Raw genomic sequence first — 21,306 nt, forward strand, 5'->3', positions numbered from 1 at the left:
TAAAACGTGGTTCATTATTCTGCACAATATTCCATCAGTGTCCTTGATAAGGGTAGTTTAAACAGCAACACCATGATCTGCAAAGCCAAGTTGGTTGAAATATCGGAGTTTTAATCTAACGCATGCGGAGATGAAGGGAGCAACACACATTCACAATGTTGGATGAACTCGGCAGGTCAAGCAGGTTTAACAGGGGAAAATGAACAGCTGATGTTTTGGACTGTGATCCTTCATCAGGACTGGAAGTGAAGAGGGCACAACACCTAGAAGAAGGAAACCAGAGACCGTACATAAAATCTTGTTTACACATCTTGCCAAGAAAGGATCTGAAGTCACGACCACGGGATTGCTAAGCAACTAACATAATTCTGTTGACACTTGCTAAGTCACCTTTGGTACCACCAACAATGTCCCTGTACGCATTGGCTTAAAAATCACTTGCTATTAAATAGACTTTTCATGACCTTAGGAAGTTCTGAAACATGTACGACAATATGCTGTAAGTGTAGTTGGTGCTCTAATACGGCAACTGCAAACGCCATTATCCTCACGGCACACTCCCCCACATAGCAATGCGACAAATTTGTTTTTGTGATACTGAATGAGAGAGAAATATTGATCAAGACACTAAGGAAAACTTGCCTGCATTTCTTCTGTACTTTATATGAGGTCTGTTATATCCATGTCAGTCTGACAGGGTTGCTAATGTCTAAATCAAACTAAACAGACGATAATTACACGACTGACAAATAACATTTATTTTTATAACTAATAAAGTTTTCAAATAAAGCAAAATTTAAAAGAAAAACTACTTGATTTTTTTCCCTGGTAGGTCGCTCGATAAAATGCCCCAGAGATTAATCTGCACATCTGGGATGAAAGAACAGCGTTTCCAAGGAACTCAGTAAGAAAGAAGTCAACTTCCTTCCTCGACAAGCGAAGGAGGAATGTACCCCAAATTAGTTCCGCATCAGCTTGGACTCGGTGGTTTGAACAGAGGCTCAATTATCTGCGCGACGATAAATCAGCATGTAACTCTCTCGTTTGCAGAAGAAATAATACTTCAGCTAAACCGCTTTTGTTGCTCTCGAGTGCGCTTTGCTGACCTGTTTGCTTGGGGCGGGGGTAGCACTTCGAGCCCCGGAACGTTTGTACAGAGTTTGTTGTGAGTGGGACGCTGATAACCGTAGGATCAAAGATGGCGGCACTAGGGAGTGAGTGTGATCATCCTTCACCAAGGACCAAAAGTGTGTCTGAGACTCCGCAGAAAGTGCGGCAACTCTTGTCCGACAGCATCGCAGAGACGTAATTTCAATGCACCTTAGGGTTATTGCTTCTTGCCGATGGTATTTCCGCGCGATGCCCTTCTGGGCATGGGAATGAATGGGCCCAGCGTCAGTACTCCGTCTCCCGACTTGTGTGTCTAAGGATTGTTCCTTGCTGCAAACTGTTTGGGACAATCCGTTTTTAGCGTTTATCAATGAGAAGTAGTTGCAAAAACGAGCAGCATACCCAATTGCAGTCCTGGATCTCTGTGTGCATCCCCATTTCAATTGTACCATTGAGTGATTTGCTTGTGAGTTCATTCCAATCCAGAGATTTCATCGTATAATCCAGTGCTATTATTCAGGGATAATTCAATAGCACATTGATGTCCAGTTATATTTGTTCTCCTCTATTTACTTGGCCGGGGAATAGAGGTCATGTCCCTCTTCAAGTTGGTGTCACATGATCCTCGTAGAGCAGCGAGACGTTCAGTTAACTCGTATAGAATGGCACTTAACAGTGAAATGCTTTTTAAACAGGATATTTGAATCGTTAAGGCACGGGAGGCCGTTCAATCTATTGAGTAAGCAATTCAGCTAATCAGATTCTCCTGTAATTTTCTTTCTTATACTTATTAAGCTCTTTTTGAATATCACGATTGTATCTGTTTCTACTACTACCTCGGGCTCTACATTCTAGATGAGTACTATTCGTTGAAATTTCTTTTCTCTAACTCTGTACAATATTCCCTGGTCTTGACACCCAACAATTTTGCTTTTATACTCTGTCTACATCCTTAATAATTTTAAATACTTCTATCCAATTGTTTTTTAGCCATTGTTCCAAGTAGAACAGTACCAATTTATCCACAAGTCCTGCAATCATTTTGGTTAACTAATTCTCCACCCTAGATAAAACAAAACTTCTATGCCTTTCCTAAAATGCAGTACCTGCAGCTGTTTTCTAATTTATTAAGATTTATTTTTTCTTGAACTCTCTCTCTATGTAAATCTCAGGATGCTTGTACTTTAAGCACTTTCTCAGCCTATCTTGCAACTTTCAACAAACTATGCACACAAACTTCCAAATATCTCTGTTCTTGTACCTATTTTAATAACTTTTTAAATTCAGGTTTTGGGCTCTGGGCTTTGCCAGTCAAGTATTTATTGCCCTGAAGAATGTGGTGCTGAGCTGCTACCTTGATCTGCTGTAGTTGTACTTGTAAAGGTATTCCCACAATAATGTTGTGTGGGGATTTCCAGAATTTGGATACCTTTCATTTCACGATGGTGTGTGGCTTGGAGAGGAATCTACAGTTCTTATACTACTTGGTGCCAAAAAGTCACAGGTCTTGTGTACCCTTGGTGGTGTGCATTTTGTGAACTGATAAAGGAGAATGAAAAATATTTATTATACTCTTGACCTGTGCTCATAGAAAGTAGAACAGATGGGGGACATCAGGAAGCAAACCTATGGCCTGCTCTTGTCACCACAACATTTATATGGCTGATCCCATTGAGATTTTTCCCATGGTCACCCGTGGTGCTGATGGTAGGGGACTGAGCAATGACAATGGCATTGAATGTTAAGGGTAGGTGACAGATTGAGCCCATACAGCATGTCTGACACAAATACTACTGTCGCTCATCAGCCTGTAGTTAAATATCAAATCCTTGCTATCTGCATTATTTATTTAGACAGTACACTCCTTCAATTCACACCACCTGACAACAGCCAATTTTACCTTTAAGTTAATCACAGGACAGTTTACAAAGACTAATTAACCTACTAATCAGTACATCCTTGGATTGCAGAAGGAGACTGGTATTATGGTCCTGATTTACAGCTCATAGAAAGTGGAACAGATTTGGGACATGTCACAGAAGGGTAGGAATGGACTGATTCATTGTTGAGGACTTATAAACAGATTTGGACATTATGCAGTGATGACTACTTCAGCCATTAGATTGTTTTTCCTTTGATACTGATGAACTTCATTTAAAGTAGGCTGTCTTGTCATTTAGCTTGTTCAAACACGACCTTTATGTCGACGGCAGCAGTCTTGCCTCACTTCTGGAATTCCGCTCTTGTATTAGTGTTTGAAACAAAACTGTGATGAGGTGTGAAGCCAAGTGGAATAACAGAGCACTGGGGTGCAGCAAAACCTATTCAGCACTTCCTCGTCAGAGTACTGAACACCAACGTTCCAATACCTCCAGAAGCAAGCTGCTCTGGAACAATTATAAAATAGGCATTTACTTGACAATGTGGAAAACATCCCCAGATATGTCCTGTTCTTAGGAGAACAAATCCAATCCACCCAATTACCCCACAATCAGCCTACTTTTAACATCAAAGTGATAGAAGACTTTGTTGACAGTGCTATCAGTCACTAATAACCTGCTTCTGATGCCAGTTTGATTTTGCAAATTCCACCAACAGGTAGATGGCAGATGAAATGTTATGTATGCATCTTCCTGTATGCTATTACCACCTTCTTTGGCATGTATTATAAGCCTGGCTTATATGCTCAAAACTCTGGAGTGGAATTTCAATCAACTATCTGATGATCACTAACATGTTGCCTAAAAATAAACTGCTTACTTCCTTTTGCTCTGCTAGTAATAGATTGATCTGTAGAGTATTGATATCCAAGTGTTATTTATCTTTGTTTCCTAGTGATCAGTCAACTTCCACCCTTGAATCACCAGATGACAGTGATTTACCTGGATTGCCAGTTCCTTGTGATGCAGCTAACAAAGAAGCTTTTTTCTCACGGGTTGAAACTTTCACAATATCCTTCAATGTTGTTACATACTCAGAGACTCGCATCTCAGAGATCTCAGTGTTCAGTTTTGCAAACAGTAATGCCCAATTCTACAGTAGAATATTACCTGTACCAAGTAATGGAAAGTGAAGCACTGATGCTGACAGGTTCTAGGTCAACTTCGAGGTATTGAATTTCAGTTTCAGTGCAGTAATGCTTTTATGATGTAAATATTGATTTATTAGACAATATAAAAGAGATAGAGGTCAGAAAGCTCCAGATACTTATAAGGGATAAGACTAGGGCAGATATGAATGGCAAAACAATAGCGTCCTGGTCAATAGTCTCTTGTTTTCACAAGGTAAAGATTCAAGATTGTTTGATGTCATTTCCTGTACACAAGTGTAAGGAAAATAAAATAATTTTTACTTTGGATCTGATGCAGCAGGAAAAAGAAACACTACAAAAGCGAAACTCAATAATAATTTAAAAATGCAATAAATACAAATATTTAAGGTGACTTGTATACGATACACAGTTTGATTGTATGCCCATAAAGTGTCGCTAGGCTACACATAAGGTGACTGACAGGAAATAATAAAGTAGTGGTGGAGTTAGTGGGTGGAGGTGTTGATCTGTTTTCCTGCTTGGGGGAAAGTAACTATTTTGAGTCTGGTGGTGTGGATGCTACATAGCCTCTTGGGACAAATAGACCATGGGTAGGGTTTGTGGGTCCTTTGTGGATACTGGCTCTGTTCCAGCACCTTTCTGTATATATGTATGTCCTTGATGTGGGTAGGCTGGTGCCAGTGATGTGTTGGGCAGTTTGGACTCCCCATTGCAGAGCCTTCCTGTCTGCCGCAATGCCGCTTCTGTACCGTGCAGTGATGCAGCTTGTAGAATGATGTGAGTTTGGGAATTAATTTATATCTAGAAGAAATGTTAACATGAAATTGAATATTAAATGCTAGGAGGTAATGCAGGGCTGCATCACAGTAGTCAAGTTTCCACTGGTGATTCATGAACTTGTGAACTCCTGTGCTTTGCTGGGTGGTGGCAGCTGTACAGATATCTGCAGTGTGATTCACTTCCAGCACCCCACATGGTTGGATTGCTTGTCCCTACCAATATGTAGGTGCACATGAATGAACATTTATTCAATTTTTCTGAAAGGTGCAATGGGTCAACAACCTCACAGAGTATAAGAAAGAGAATCTGTGAAGGAACAGAAAGAAAAACTTTGTACAAACTGCATAATCTCAGGTCTCTGGCTCTTCCTTCCCAGTTCCCTCTGCACATAGTTGTGGAAGGAGCTAGAGCTAGCAATGTTCTACCAAACTCAGCTGATGAGAAGTGATACTCCCACCCCTCCCCTTCATGCCTGATTTTATGGCATTAAAAACATGCTCCTCCTACTCTGCATATATTAATGGCCATTAATGTTATGGCAGAGTGAGGATAAATTAACATAGCAGGAATGTTGTGTACCAAGTTGAAAAAGCTTCTGATGAATGGACTAAGCACTTTTTTCTTGACAAAGATACTCATTCAAGTGGGCTGGCATGGCATTTGAGCTCTCCCCTTTACACTGTGCCAAGTATGGCTGGACTAATGTTGAGTGTGATACATTGAAGTGTTCCAGCTGCCAAGCTTTCCTGTGTGCAACCCTGCACCCCTTATTGGACATCAATAAATGTAAGATGTATGTTTTATATTGATTCCTTTTTAAATTGTCATTATTTGCCTTTTCACCTCCCAGGTCACTCTTTTCTCTCATTAAACACACATGCTTGTTTGTGTTTTACTTACTGTCTGTTACGCCACTGGCTTTTTGGGCAGCAATGAAGGTCCTGCATCTCTGGCGGTGCTCAGGGCTTCCTTCATCATGTCAGTAGATTCCTCTCGGGTTTCATTACTGTCACTCATGCAAGTCCTGGGTGGAGACTTAGGAATACCATCACACTCAGATGTAGAAGGATTCTTCATTGCTGTTTCCATAACAATTTTGTTTTACTAGTCAGGACTGTTGACCCTGAGCTGAACCCCCGAACCTGGAAGACTATTGGACCACTCTTAGTTTGTCCTCTACCCTTTGACCAGTTTGGCATGGATGGCCCTGCCAAAAGCCAATGCGTAAAGTCCTGACTCCAGCCAACACAGCTCTCTAGGTCACAGAGACACGTAAGCCTCCAAATCCAACGACAAGGTTGTGGTCCCCTTGGAAGTTCTTGTGTTTTGTTGAAGGCGTAAAAACTCTAGGAACCATGGAATATTTGGATCTGATTTTGGCCATCACTAGCTAAACTCTGCTCCCATTCAATGCTGTATGATTAAGCTCTCCAGAAATATTAATTTCCAAAGATAACCATACAGGAGAAAATATCTCATTGAACCCAGCAGGACCATGTCAGTTGTTAGGTTCCACCTTATTTATTTCAACCCAATCAGCAAGATTCCCTTTCTTCCCCCAGGTCTAACTGTATTTCTCTTAAATACATCCTCTGTGTGAGATTAAGTCCACATACTACTTGCTAAGTAAATTTGTAATGTATATTCCTCATTGAAATTCATGTTGGCTTTCTCATATTTATGGCCTCGATTCCTGGAATGATGCACAATCGGAAACCTCATCTCTACAGGTGTCTTCTTAAATCTCTTCCAAATTTTTAATTAGGCCATGCCTTAGTTTACAGAGAAGGGAACAACAAGCTGTTTGGTGTTTCTAGAGAGTTATCACATTAGAACTTTCTTTTGCAAACACAAGAAAATCTGTAGACACCTGATAGAAGGTGTATAAGATGATGAGAGGCATTGATCGTGTGGACAGTCAGAGGCTTTTTCCCAGGGCTGAAATGGTTGCCACAAGAGGTCACAGGTTTAAGGTGCTGGGGAGTAGGTACAGAGGTGATGTCAAGGGTAAGTTTTTTACTCAGAGAGCGGTGAGTGCGTGAAATGGGCTGCCGACAACGGTGGTGGAGGTGGATATGATAGGGTCTTTTAGATAAGTACATGGAGCTTAATAAAATAGAGGGCTATGAGTAAGCCTAGGTAATTTCTAAGGTGGGGACATGTTCAGCACAACTTTATGGGCTGAAGGGCTTCTGTTGTTCTGTAGGTTTTACTATGTTTCTATGCTGGAAGTTCAAAGAAACACACACAAAATACTGGGGGAGCTCAGCGGGACAGGCAGCAGCTATGGAAAAGGGTAAACAGTCGATGTTTTGACCTGTTCTGATGAAGGCTCTCAGCCCGAAACGTCGACTGTTTACTTTTCTACAGACGCTGCCTGGCCTGCTGAGTTCCTCCAGCATTTTTGCTCTACTGTTCTCTTTTTTGCTATTCTAATCCCATTCATGACCCTCCTGAAAAATGGAGATGAGAGCTGTGCAAAATATATCTTTTCTGTTCTTCTCCCTCAATCTGTTGTGTCTCTAAGAATCAAGATTATTTAATGGCATTTCCAGTACACAAGTGTGAACAAGAATGAAATAATTGTTGCTCCAGATCTAATGGAGCACAAAAAAATGCAATAACATATATAATACAACAATTAAAAAACAGTAAAAATAAATACATAAGATAGCTTATATACAGAGATTAATTGTATGTCCATAAATGTTGCTCGGGACAGGAGTGTCTGTACCTAAGGTGAATCCGAAAAGAAATAATAAATAGTCTTGGGGGTGTGGAAGGGTGGATTAGTAGGTGGAGTTGTTGATCAGTCTCACTACTTGGGGAAAGTAACTGTTTTAGACTGGTGGGCCTGGCATCTGCCGTGTCCTGTATCCTCAGATAGTGACATCTACCTTTTGTATTAAAGTTGTGATGAGCGATCAATTGTTCAGCGCTTTCCTCAGCTGGTTTTTTGCTGAGGAGCAATTTTACATAAAATGTGCCTCATTTATTTGTTTTTCCAACTTTAACCTTTAAGATAAAGAAAGGATAACTGTGCTGCAGGATAGTCTGAAAACGGCACACGAGAAGTTCTGCTTCTGGCCTGACAGTCCCTGTCCAGGTGAGGTGGGAGGAAGTGTGTTAAATCGTAAACATAATTTTCACCTCTCCCCCTTCCCTCTTCCTCCATTCCCTACTCTGACTTTCCTCTTACCTCTCCTTTTCTCCTTACCTCCCCTGGTGCCCATCCTCTTTCTCTTTCTCCCACAGTCCACTGCCCTTTCCTATCAGACTACTTCTTCTCCAGTCCTTTACCTTTCCCACCTATCCCCTCTTAGCTTCTTACTTCATCCTGTCCTGCACTTACCTGTCACCTTCTAGCTTGTACTCCTTCCCAGTGCTGATGAAGGCTCTCGACTCAAAACATGAACTTTTTATACATTTCCATAAATGCTGCCCGACCTGCTGAGTTCCTTCAGCATTTTGTGTATGTTGCTCTGAATATTATTAAATCTTTTGTGTTCCTCACTGTGCTTATAAGGCTTGTATCTGCATATACTTTCAATCTATTCTTCCCTATTTCCTACTTACTTTCTTGTCCTGGAATGTACCTTGATAATCTCAAACTTTGGTCTTTAAGTCCTAAGAATAACCATCTGATTTCATTGAAGCTGAGTGTGGTACTCCTAGATGAGCATTACATGATGAAGTTCACTTTGCCTCTTTCATTGTTTTTTTTGGGTAATGAATGAATTTTTAAAAATCTGTCATGAGAAATTTATCCTGATTGAATTGAAAATGTTTCCATGTTTAAAAGAACTGGAGCTAAATTTATCAAAACAGAATCTAGGGATAGTTTGATTGAGTAGCTATTGAGAGACTTTTCCATGGTTGGTGTTCAAAATTGTGTTCCAAGATAAATAATTTGTCTTTGCACTGCAATGAAAATAAATCTTCACCCAAAGCGAATGAAATTCTCTATTCTAGACATGAATGAACTTTTGATCAAAGATCAACCACAATCTTATTGAGTGCCAATTGGACAGAAGACCTACCCTTATTCAGGCAAGATTTCCCTTTACAGAAACCATGCTGACTTTGACTTATTTTATCATTTCTCTCCAAGTACCTCAAAACCTCATCCTTATTAATAGACTTTAAGTGAAGTAGGTCAAGAATTGGATGACATCTATGTGGGTCACTCCATTTTCCTTCCATTTTACTGGCAGATCATTTCTGGGCTTTACCTCTAAATGAACCGGCAGCTCTGCTTCACGGGATGGCGGAGAGGTTCAAGAGTCTGTGCTTGCTGGATATCCAGTTACCAGTCCTCCGACAGGATGACCTCAAAGACATGGTGAGTTCAACAGATCGACCACCCACCCAAATCTGCTGGGGTCTCTTCATTATGCTGCTTTCATCTCAATTCTGATGACAGGCAGCAGTTTTGACACAAGGTCTCATTTATTTTTCATCTTATTCACAGAGATACTGGTTAAAATAAATGACTTTATCCAGGATACAGGAAGATGAAGTGACTGCATGCGTCGTCAGAACAGCTAGAGAGAATTTTCCACACTGAGCACAGAGGAATAATAAACAGTAAATGTAACTCTGCTAAGTGGGCAGCATTGTAGCGTAGTGGTTAGCACAGTGCTTCAGAGTACAGGTGACCCAGGTTCAATTCCTGCCACTGCCTGTAAGGAGTTTGCACATTTTCCCTATGACCATATGGGTTTCTTCCAGGTGCTCTGGTTTCCTCCTACAGTCCAAAGGTGTACTGGTTGGAAGGCTAATTGGTAATTGTAAGTTGTCCTGTGATTAGGCCCAGATTAAATCGGGGGGTTGCTGGGCAGCATGGCTCGAAGGGAAGGAAGGACCTGTTCTGCGCTGTGTCCTGATAAATAGATAGATGGATAGATAGATACCCTTTGAGCTAAATATTTTTTCTCTGAGAGATCAAAGTGAGATGCAGTACAAAGGTATTGGAAAAGGAATGAAAAGAGCTGATGAAAATCCCACTGTAGGTTACTCTGGAAAGTCAAACCAGCATAGGACAATGAACGGTAGACACTGGGAAACGGGGGGGGGGGGGGGAACCAAGGGGTACAAGTGGCATGACAAGTTGGCACGATAGTGGAAAAAGTTGTTGAGCATGCTGGCCTTTATGGTCAGGGTATTGAATATAGAAGTTGGGTTGTTATGTGCTGTTGTTGTGATTGGTGAGGCCATTCTTAGAGAACTATGTACAGTTTTGGTTTAGGAAATATGTGATTGAGCTGGAACGAATGCAGAAAGATTTATGAGAATGTTGCTAGGATTAGAGGGCCTGAATTATAGGGAGAGGTTGGCCAGGCTAGCTCATATTCCTTGGAACACAGGAGAATGAGGGGTGACCGTATAGAAGTGTTCACAATTATGACAGGCATGCAGAAGTTGGACAGTCACAGTGGTGGGTCAGTGCCAAGCTATGGGGCATAGATCTAGGGTGAGAGGAGAAATAATCCAAAGGGACCTAAGAGGTGACTTTTTCAAGCAGAGCGTGTTGAGTACATGCAGATGCGATTGAGGCAAGTACAATAGTATTGTTTAAGAACGATTTGGATAAGTATGTGGGGAGGAGGGAGGGTGGGGCTGGAGGGATAAGGGCTGAACATAGGAAATTGCAACTAACTAGGTGGACAATGTAGTCAGTGTGGACTTCTTGTCCCAAAAGGCCTCTTTATTTGTTAAGCATTACTCTATGATGCAATAAATCTCGTGTTAGTATTGGAACTTACAGAATGCAATGAGTTTTAATTTCGATTCAGACAGCAAGAAGATTCAAATCTTTAATGTATTTAGTAACTTCTTGTCCTCGTTTGGTGGTGGAACAGTGTTCTGCAGCTCATTAAGGGCTGGTTGCCAGACAGGTGTTCTTTCTAAAACTTCATTCACTGGTATATATGCTCCTCAAATTCATTTAGATGACTTGTCTCCTGTCCTTCTCCTTTGTGTTTATGTTACCAAGTTGATTGCTTGAAAATCTATTGGTGCTCTGGTCTTGGATAAAACAATGGTGAATTATGGGTCCATTATACCAGAGTGAACTTTTAAAAATTCAGTAGTGACAGTTTAATGGATTCAGCACTGACCTTCCTCCTCTCAAACAGACCATCATGGAAGAAACCATCAGTACCCTGTTGCAGTTGGTAGAAGATGATTTAAAGTGTAACACTACGGGTGACAGTCCTGTGCTGAAGATCAGTGGAGATGTCCTCTCAGTCCATGTTTCAGCCTGTATCCTTGCTCTGTCTGGCTGGACTGCTGGGTAAGAATCCAGAATAAATTAGCAGTTTCTGGACACTTTCAGGGACTCATTGGTTACCTGGAATCACTGGCTGGACCTTGAAACAACATTTCATTACTGTCTCCTTTACCTCTCACCACACAATTTGTTTCTCAGACAGAGAATCTAATGGTTTATCACCCATATTGTCCATGACCTTTCAACCTACATCACCTCCTGCTTTCCCATCTCCTCAAAGGTTGAGGTCATGGGTTGCGGGTGAAAGGGGAAATGTTTAAGCAGAAGTTCTTTACACAGAGGGTGGTGAGAGTGTGGAATGATGTTCCAGAAGAAGTGATGGATGCAGGTTCAATTACAGAATTCAAGATAAGTTTGGGTAAACACTTGAATGGGAGGGGTATGATCCTAGTGCAGGTCACTGGGAGTAGGCAGAATAATAGTTCAGCACGGATTGGATGGGCCAAAGGACGTATAAAATACAGTTCCGTAGACAATAATTATCTTCTTTCACGCAAAACTTTAGCCATTCCTCTAGCATGGATAGATAGTACCAGCAAGTGTTTTAGTAAATGTACTGAGTGTTTCTCCCACAAAATAAGCTGGCCAATGGTGCACTGGTGTCGGCACCGGACTTTGAGGTGAGTGGTCCCGAGTTTGAATCCAGCTGTGCTGGGTTGAGTGTCGAGCTAGCCATTCAGCCTCGTAAAAAACGGTCGAATGCAATGGAAATTGCACAAATGCTGCCTGATGTGCCACAAGGCACAAGAAAGAACAACAACACTCCCACAAAAAGAAATATGCAAATGTGATAGAGGGATGAATAACATCTAGGAGAGCTCCCAAAGTACAAGGTGTAGTAGTGCCATGGAATCGTTTCCATCGACACATGAGGGTTGATAGAATCACTGTTTGACATCAGACAACCAGTAAATTAGACCATGCTGGAATTTGTCCCAAATTGTGTTAAGATCCAATTATGGATACAAAATACTAGGCTGCATCTATGTATTGTGATGTGAAAAGTGAATTTCATGTAAAAAGGATTGTCTGTCTGTCTGTATACATGATACATCTCCCATCTGAGGGGCTCATGGTGTGGGGAATCAGAATCACGTTTATGTAACTGTCCCTGCTTTATTTCCCATTTGCTAGACCTTCCTCCGATTTGCATCAACTGCCTGTTATCACCTGCTCCTACTGCATGAGGAGAGCAGGCCTGTGGAGCTTTCAGCAGATTGATGCTGTTCCCTCGGCTAATGATCCTGACAACCCTGTGTGTGGGACCTCCCCACGGGACAGCAAGCCAGAATTATCAACGCCAACACCCCCTGCCACGTCTCCCCGCAGAATGATCACACGGAGTCAGGACGCTGCCCAGATACAGGGCACTGAACTGGTACTATAATCTTTACTTCAGTTTAATTCTATCATGTTCACACACTCCTTTGCTAAAACTATATATCTTTCTTTCTTTTAATCAGCATGAAACCAGTCCTTCGCCTATTGGGGCACGGACTCGGAGTCGAGATGCCCACAGCCCCACTCTGGTCGATCGAGGTGAACCAGAAAGTGTTAGTCCACACCAGCGGAACAAGCGGCCTGTGACGCGAAGCATGGGGCAGGGCGATGTGCCTTCTAGCCCTCAGAGGAAGCCCAAACGTCCGCGTCTGTCTTCATCCACCAGCTCCGTAAGTAGCAGCATGAGGTTAGAGGATATCTGTGCCACTGAGTTCCACAGCAAACCACAACCATCCGGCAGTGTTAGCAACAGAACTGCGTATCACAGTCATTTCGCTCACAGTCATACCCCTGATGCTAAAGTTTTTTTTCATTTCAGTCCTCTGCAGTCCACTGCTGGTAGACATGTCTTCAGATGGCTGGGGCCTGGGCTCAAACGTTTCTTCCTCAAGTTGCTTGATCTCTCTCCTCCCTCTCCATGAGGAAGCTTAAAACTTACCTCTTTGGCCCAGTCTGTGAGGTGAAGCCATTCAAAGTCCAGTTAAGAAATAGATTCATGAAGGTGGAGGTTGATGCAATTCATGAAGTGAGATACCATACAAATATTTGAATTAAATCTTTAACAAGGAAGACAATACTTGATTTTCAACAATAAATGATCTGACTGAGATTCTGGTAGATTAATGCTAATGTAGGTGCCAGAGAAGTTAGCTGCATATTAAATGCATAGAACAGAGATCAAGAGACTGCAAATACTGGACTCTGGAGTGACAAAACAATCTGCTGGAGGAACTCAGCAGATCTAGCAGAATCTGTGGAGTGGTGGAGGGCAGAGGAATTGCTGATGTTTCAGCTCCTGACGCTTCATCAGAACGTTTTCAGAAGGCATTTGATAAGGTGTCTTACATGTCTTACAGTCAAACATAGACTGTTTGTTTCCACGGATGCTGCCCGACCTGCTGAGTTCCTCCTGTGTGTTGTATGTGTTGCTTTGACCCCAGCATCTACAGTATACTTTGTGTCTTACATGACGCTGCTTAACAAGATAAAATCCCATGGAGTTACAGGAAAGATACTGGCATGGATAGCTGAATGGCTGACAGGCAGGAGGCATCGAGTGGGAATAAAAGGGGCCTTTTCTTGTTGGCCGCCGGTGACAAATGGTGTTCCTCGGGTCAGTACTTGTCACATTGTTTGTCAATAATTTAGATAATGGAATTGATTGCTTTGTGGCAAAGTTTGCTGATGTTACGAAAATAGGTGGAGGGGTAGGTAATGCTGAGGAAGCAATGCGATTGTAGCAGGACTTAGACAAATTGGAAGAATGGGCAAAAAAGTGGCAGATGGGATACAGTGTTGGGAAATGTATGATAAAGCATTTTGGTAAAAGGAACAATAGTGAGGACTATTATCTAATTGGGGAGAAGGTTCAAACATCAGAGGTGCAGAGGAACTTGGGAATCCTTGTGCAAGACTCCCAAAAGGTTACTTTACAGATTGAGTCTGTGATAAAGAAGGCAAATGTACTGTTGGCATTTATTTCAAGGGTAATGGAATATTAAAGCAAGGAGATAATGCTGAGCCTTTATAAGACACTAGTCAGGCCACACTTGGAGTATTGTAAACAGTTTTGGGCCCCATATCTCAGTAACGATGTGTTATCATTGGAGAGAGTCCATAGAATTCAAGTGCTGGGATGTTATACTACAATTTTGCATATCGTTGGTTATGTCACACTTGGGGTATTTGCTGTTCTGGTTGCCACAGTACAGGAAGAGTGTAATTTTCTGGAGACGATGCAGAAATGATTCATCAGGATGTTGTGTGTAATAAAGGGCTTTAGTAATAGGGAGAGATTGGATAGATTGGGCTGACCTTCCTTGGAGTGAATCAGAGTCGGGTTTGTTTTTTGTAGCAGCTTTAGCAAGACATAAAGAGTTACAGTAATTTACCAGCTAAGGGCTGACCTGATAGTGGATAGCACAACGCTTTACAGTACAGACCCGGGTTCAATTTCTGCTGCTGCCTGTAAGGAGTTTGTACATTCTCTCCATGACCAGGTGTGTTTCCTCCAGGTGCTCTGGTTTCCTCTCAGAGTCAAAGTTGTATATTGTCCCATGATTAAGCCAGGGTTAAATTGGAATTGCTGGGCAGAATGGCTGGAAGGGCCTGTTTTGTGTTGTATCATAATAAAATAAAATAAAGATTATGAGAGGAATAGATGAGATAAATAATCAAATTTTTCCCCTGTGTTAGGGTTATGAATAACTAGAGGGCATAGGTATAAGGTGAGAAGGAGGAGATTTAAAGAGAATCCAAGGAGAAAGTTTTTAATTTGTCGAGTGTGGTTGATATCTGGATCTTGCTGCCAGCGGAGGGACATGAATTATTTAAGTGGCATAGAAGGATGCTGTGTTTATGTGAGCCTATCGGATTGGCACAGATGGCCGTGGCAGACTGAAGGGTCTGATTCTGACTGCAGAATTGCAGGGTGTGCAGTTAAACAAAATAACTGCTCGGCAGTCAGTTTAACCTCAGTGACAGGTAAGTTCCAGAAATGATAATCAGGGACATAACCAGCAATCATCACATTAGAGGAAGAAGTGTGGGGTAACTGAATACTGAGCATTAGCTGATTTGCAGAGAGATTCATTAGGAAACAGTACAAAACATATATTGTAAAGGCAGGCATATGGACTAGGTACAGATAAACTGTGAACTGACTGAATAAGAACATGCTGAATGGGCATCTTTTATCCTAAAGTCAGTTCACTGCCCAGCAAATAGAGGTAGTGGGCAGAAATGCCATAACTCTATGAAACTGGCATAATAATGACCATTATTTTGGCACAAGGAAGTATTCATAGTTGACGGAATGACACTGTGCCGAGGAACATTTCTGAGGAGGTAAGTGGATGTAGAGGATGCAAGTCCAAAAGGTATGTTGCTTAACCCTAAGCAGGCTGTTCAGGGGAGTTTTGTTTGATTCCATTTTTAACTATTTTACAGGATAGCAGCCGGGCATACTTTAACCCTGTCTCCCAGCACAGGGATTGGTGTCCCTGGATTAGAAGAGGACTAAATCCAGAAGATAAGGTACACAGCCCAGAGCCTGAGGAGCAGGGCTTGACCTTTGGGTCAGCTAAAAAGACAGAGCCCGGGTGGAAGGCAGTACTTGACGTCCTGTTATCATTGAAAGGACCATCCAGCCCAGATGAGGGCTTGGGCAGTTTTGTAAGTACCCAGATTTGCTCTTCAGCAGGCAGTTCATACTCTTGTTTCTCCTGTTTCCTAAAAAGGATTAATTCCTTTCAGATTGTGGTTCAATTGACAGGAATCCTAAATAGTGATTGGAGTTGAGGATAAATAAATAGAGATTTAAATAAGCTGTTCTAATTAGGACCGGTGACATCTTGTGGCAGGAAATGGGTACAGTGCCTGTTTTTACTTTTACTCTAATTTGTGTATCTTCTGAGCATTCTGAGGTCTGGCCCGAGCATCCATTGCACTGCCAGACGCTGGCAGCCTGTTGCCAGTCTCCTTTTTAAGGAGCTGGATGCCGGGACTTGGAACCTTTTGTCAAGTTTTAACAGAAGGAGGAAGAGAGAAATGTTTATACTTTGCCTGCTTTGGTCTCCTTCCACACTCAGAGCTGTTACGTATTCAGGCAACAATAAATATATGAGTCCAGCAAGGGATTTTATAACAAACAACACTGTTATTAAACACTGAAAACAAACCCTCCCAAAAGTAAACAAACACTAACGTAACCGGAAACAGCTGCTGTGCTGCAGCTTAAACAGTTCTTAAAGTGATGCACCTCAAACAGTTCTTAAAGTGATGTTGCAAAAACAATTCTTTAAAGTAGTATTGCCAAAAGTTTAATATGCTTACAGTCCATTTAAAAAAGGAGAGACTTTATAAGACGATTTAAATTCTCTTTCACGTCGTTTTCCTTCGATCCCCGACATCGAACTTTTCCCACGAAGAATTTACGAAACAAAACGGCTTAAAGGCACTGACCTTTCCTTTATCACACTGTCCTCAATCTTCTGCTATCCTGCAGAGATTAACACGAGAACAATCAACGAATTCCTTTCCGAATAAGGATTAAATAAGGTCGAACCCGTTTCACCATCGAAAATAGATTCTCCTCAATCTTTAATTCCCGAACTCCGATCTTCACTCTCCACTGATTCTCAAACTAGCAGTATTGTAAAGAACCTGCTGGCAATGACCTTTTAAACTTTAGGCATTAGATAAAACTTCATCCGTCAACTAAACTGCATCATCACATTAAATCACGCAGTGGCATGAAGTCAACTTAGCAAATCCAGCCACGAACTGCCCCTCCTCACAGGGTGGGGTCTTCCTTTTATAACCTGTAAAAAAAAACCTGTCACATGATCTCTACTGGCGGGAAAATGACATCACTCCACCATCACAAGATCATTACCTCAAGTCCAGTATAGCTTCAACCCTAGTCACGTGACAAGGGTACCACTGTCATGTCATGAGTACGTAACAGGGCAGAAATCAGTACCATGGTCAGACGGCTCAGGGTTGCCCGTTCATTCAGACAGAATGGTGTATTTGCCTCAGGGTTGCCCGTTCATTCAGGCAGGATGGTGTATTTGCCTCAGGATTGCCCGTTCATTCAGACAGAATGGTGTATTTGCCTCAGGGTTGCCCGTTCATTCAGGCAGGATGGTGTATTTGCCTCAGGGTTGCCCGTTCATTCAGATAGGAAGGTGTATTTGCCTCAGGGTTGCCCGTTCATTCAGATAGGACAGTGTATTTGCCTCAGGGTTGCCCGTTCATTCAGACAGGGTGGTGTATTTGCCTCAGGGTTGCCCGTTCATTCATACAGTTAGGTGTATTTGCCTCAGGGTTGCCTGTTCATTCAGACAGGATGGTGTATTTGCCTCAGGGTTGCCCGTTCATTCAGGCAGGATGGTGTATTTGCCTCAGGGTTGCCCGTTCATTCAGATAGGACGGTGTATTTGCCTCAGGGTTGCCCGTTCATTCAGACAGGATGGTGTATTTGCCTCAGGGTTGCCTGTTCATTCAGACAGGATGGTGTATTTGCCTCAGGGTTGCCTGTTCATTCAGACAGGACGGTGTATTTGCCTCAGGGTTGCCCGTTCATTCAGACAGGATGGTGTATTTGCCTCAGGGTTGCCTGTTCATTCAGACAGGACGGTGTATTTGCCTCAGGGTTGCCCGTTCATTCAGACAGGGTGGTGTATTTGCCTCAGGGTTGCCCGTTCATTCATACAGTTAGGTGTATTTGCCTCAGGGTTGCCTGTTCATTCAGACAGGATGGTGTATTTGCCTCAGGGTTGCCGGTTCATTCAGACAGGATGGTGTATTTGCCTCAGGGTTGCCCGTTCATTCAGACAGGATGGTGTATTTGCCTCAGGGTTGCCCGTTCATTCAGACAGGGTGGTGTATTTGCCTCAGGGTTGCCCGTTCATTCATACAGTTAGGTGTATTTGCCTCAGGGTTGCCTGTTCATTCAGACAGGATGGTGTATTTGCCTCATGGTTGCCTGTTCAGTCAGACAGAATGGTGTATTTGCCTCAGGATTGCCTGTTCATTCAGACAGGACGGTGTATTTGTGCTCACAGTTATCCTTCAGGTTGCCATTCATTCCAAAGATCAAGGATCGACTTTATTTCCCACTGGAGTTCAACCCGGAGAAGTGTGAGGTGGTACACATTGGAAGGATAAACTCCAAGGCAGAGTATAGAGTATATGGCAGGATACTTGGTAGTGTGGAGGAGCAGAGGGATCTGGGGATACATGTCCACAGATCCCTGAAAGTTGCCTCACAAGTAGATAAAGTAATTAAGAAAGCTTATGGGGTGTTAGCTTTCATAAGTCGAGGGATAGAGTTTGAGTCGTGAGGAAATGATGCAACTCTATAAGACTCTGGTTAGGCCACACTTGGAGTTCTGTGTCCAGTTCTGGTTGCCTCACTACAGGAAAGATGTGGAAGCATTGGAAAGTGTACAGAGGAAATTTACCAGGATGCTGCCTGGTTTAGAGAGTATGCATTATGATCAGAGATTAAGGGAGCTAAGGCTTTACTCTTTGGAGAGAAGGAGGATGAGAGGAGACATGATAGAGGTATACAAGATAGTAAGAGGAATAGACAGAGTGGACAGCCAGCACCTCTTCCCCAGGGCACCACTGCTCAGTACAAGGGGACATGGCTTTAAGGTAAAGGGCAGGAAGTTCAAGGGGGATATTAGAGGAAGGTTATTTACTCGGAGAGTGGTTGGTGTGTGGAATGCTCTGCCTGAGTCAGTGGTGGAGGCAGATACACTAGTGAAGCTTAAGAGACTACTAGACAAGGTATATGGAGGAGTTTAAAGTGGGGGGGGGGGTTATATGGGAGGCAGGGTTTGAGGGTTGGCACAACATTGTGGGCTGAAGGACCTGTAATGTGCTGTACTGTTCTATGTTCTATTTCATTCTCTTACTAAATTGGATACATACAAATACAAATACAAAGCTGACTACATAGTTTTGGTTACGCAGCAAACAATGCAACTTTATACTCAAATTACTACAGCCAATGACTTGACAGTTTGCTGTAGTTTGGTATATTGTGGGAGGATGCTGCACCAGACCAGACAGTAATGGCTGATGTGAGGATGCTCTCCAGAATGGTGACAGTTTGAACCTAGTTTGAAGCATTCAACAGAAACACACACACACAATGCTGGAGGAACTCAGCACATCAGGCAGCATCTATGGAAAGGAATAAATAGAAATCTTTTGAATAAACTTTCAAAAGAAATCTGTGTTGGACGAGATCCTGTCGTAGCAGAGAATATGATGCCTTCATTGGTCTTTTGTGGAGGATACCACACCCCCACCCATGAGGGGGTATTCTCCTTCCTTTGCATGAGTATGTTTCTAGTCACTAGACAGGTCGACATTTCTCTCTGCAACTGATGGGAGATGCTATGAAATTCTGTGCTGACCTTTCTCATCAACTACGTAGTAACCTGACTTTTAGGAAAATGCTGCATTATAGTTCAGGAGGAGGCCATTTGGCCCCTGGTCAATACTCCAAAGAATGAGTCCAGCAAGCCCTGCTCATGATTTTTTTTTGTGATTAGTCTCTTTCAGAAAAATCGAACAAAGTGTTTCGAATATTCCGACAGTGGCAAGTCCCACGTTCGCTATAGCTGATGTCATCCTTTAAAGCTACTGGAAGTACAGCATCCTGAACAGAAAAAGCGAGAAAGAAATGTCTAGTCTTCGCCTGGTTTTGTCTCCTTCCATTTCCTATGGATTGGGTTGATGGCATTTTTGAATGCTTACAGTCAGGACAGGCTTGAAATATCTTTGTACCAACCGAAAGATACGTGAACTCCAGGGTTTGTAAAATCCCACAAAGGTCTTTTCAAATAAAATAGCAAAACATGCAAAAGAAAAGTGGGAATGGTCCATGTGTATCATGTCCTTTGCTCAGTTAAAGGGTCCCACCTTTGCTGATTTATGTCTCTGCTTCATTTTCTGCTATGTTTTGCATAAATTAAAATGCCACAATAGTTTGTGCTAAGATTAAATAAAAACCTTTGTAAATTTTGTTTTCTGTGGTGTGGTCTGGGATGAATTAATTCTGTGATAAATATTGTAATTACTGTCTGTTAACTCCACCATGGATGGTCCCGGCCCCAGATGTGAAAGAAGGGTTGGACAACCCCATCCCATGAAAACCAGAAGCTGCAGAAACGCTGTCAGAAGTTCCAAAGGCCTCACCCTTCGGAGAGGAGAGAAGCTGATATCAGGAAGGTGGGAGCAACACAACATGCTAGAGGAACTCAGCAGCCCAGGCAGCATCTATATAAAGGGGTAAACAATCAACGTTTCGGGCCGAGACCCTTCATCAGGACTCAGCTGCCTGGCCTACTGAGTTCCTCCGGCAATTTGTGTGTGTTGCTCTGGATTTCCAGCATCTGCAGATTTTTTCTTGTTTGTGACCAAGAAGAGGGGCAACCTGAAAGACTGGCTCCAGACTACGGACTCTGGTGAGCTGCTGTCGGCGATCTACTACCAGGAGGGGGTGATAGGCTTAACTAACTAACTTAATATTGTGAGGGAAGAGATGTGGCATGAACATCAAACACAATTTGGTCTGGGTGTGATGGTAAATTTTAAGAATGGAGAACCAAAATTCTTCTGTTCCTTGAATACATTTTGCCATTCAGTGACATCAGAGCTGACAACGCAGATGAGTTATAATAAGTTTAGAAAAAGACCCAAACTAATTAATGCCATATCCTATCCCATTACATCATCATTTTGACATGGCCAAGACTGTGGAATAAAGACAGGCAGGCTGAGTAACTCCCCCACTCCCCTCTCCACACTACCACCATATGAGTCACAAAAATACTGTGTTAATGATGGAGAAAAGACTGGTGGAGTTTAGGATATCAAAACCATATTCTAATTAGAAGGGAACAAGGCAGGGAAATATGAGGAGAAAGGAATTCGATATGGTTGCCAGTAGCATGTTATTGAATATTGAACTTTGCAGCATATCAGCCCATTGTAACTCTGCCAGGAAGAACTACTGTATCTGATTATTTCCCTTGCTAGTTCTTTCCCT

At 42.4% G+C, this 21,306-nt stretch overlaps 1 protein-coding gene across 1 annotated transcript; it reads left to right on the forward strand.

Moving 5' to 3' along the window:
- The first annotated feature begins 1,152 nt into the window (after positions 1-1,152).
- zc3hc1 (zinc finger, C3HC-type containing 1) lies at positions 1,153-20,288 on the forward strand. Its single transcript, XM_059987041.1, has 10 exons — positions 1,153-1,305; positions 3,946-4,060; positions 5,578-5,728; positions 7,965-8,048; positions 9,157-9,284; positions 11,080-11,237; positions 12,369-12,612; positions 12,698-12,904; positions 15,684-15,908; positions 19,808-20,288. Exons 1-10 carry the CDS (start codon positions 1,199-1,201, stop codon positions 19,874-19,876), a joined length of 1,488 nt encoding a protein of 495 aa, XP_059843024.1. The 5' UTR covers positions 1,153-1,198; the 3' UTR covers positions 19,877-20,288.
- Positions 20,289-21,306: the final 1,018 nt, after the last annotated feature.

Source organism: Hypanus sabinus, chromosome 13, assembly GCF_030144855.1.
Source record: "Hypanus sabinus isolate sHypSab1 chromosome 13, sHypSab1.hap1, whole genome shotgun sequence".
Taxonomy (NCBI): Eukaryota; Metazoa; Chordata; class Chondrichthyes; order Myliobatiformes; family Dasyatidae; genus Hypanus; species Hypanus sabinus.

What these genes read in the sequence shown, in the direction of transcription:
- zc3hc1 (XM_059987041.1), top strand. Translation starts at nt 1,199, where the DNA reads ATGGCGGCACTAGGGAGTGAGTGTGATCATCCTTCACCAAGGACCAAA. An exon ending in TGTCTTCATCCACCAGCTCC is followed by an intron (nt 12,905 to 15,683) that starts GTAAGTAGCAGC and finishes ACTATTTTACAG; the next exon opens with GATAGCAGCCGGGCATACTT. An exon ending in ATGAGGGCTTGGGCAGTTTT is followed by an intron (nt 15,909 to 19,807) that starts GTAAGTACCCAG and finishes TTTTGTGATTAG; the next exon opens with TCTCTTTCAGAAAAATCGAA.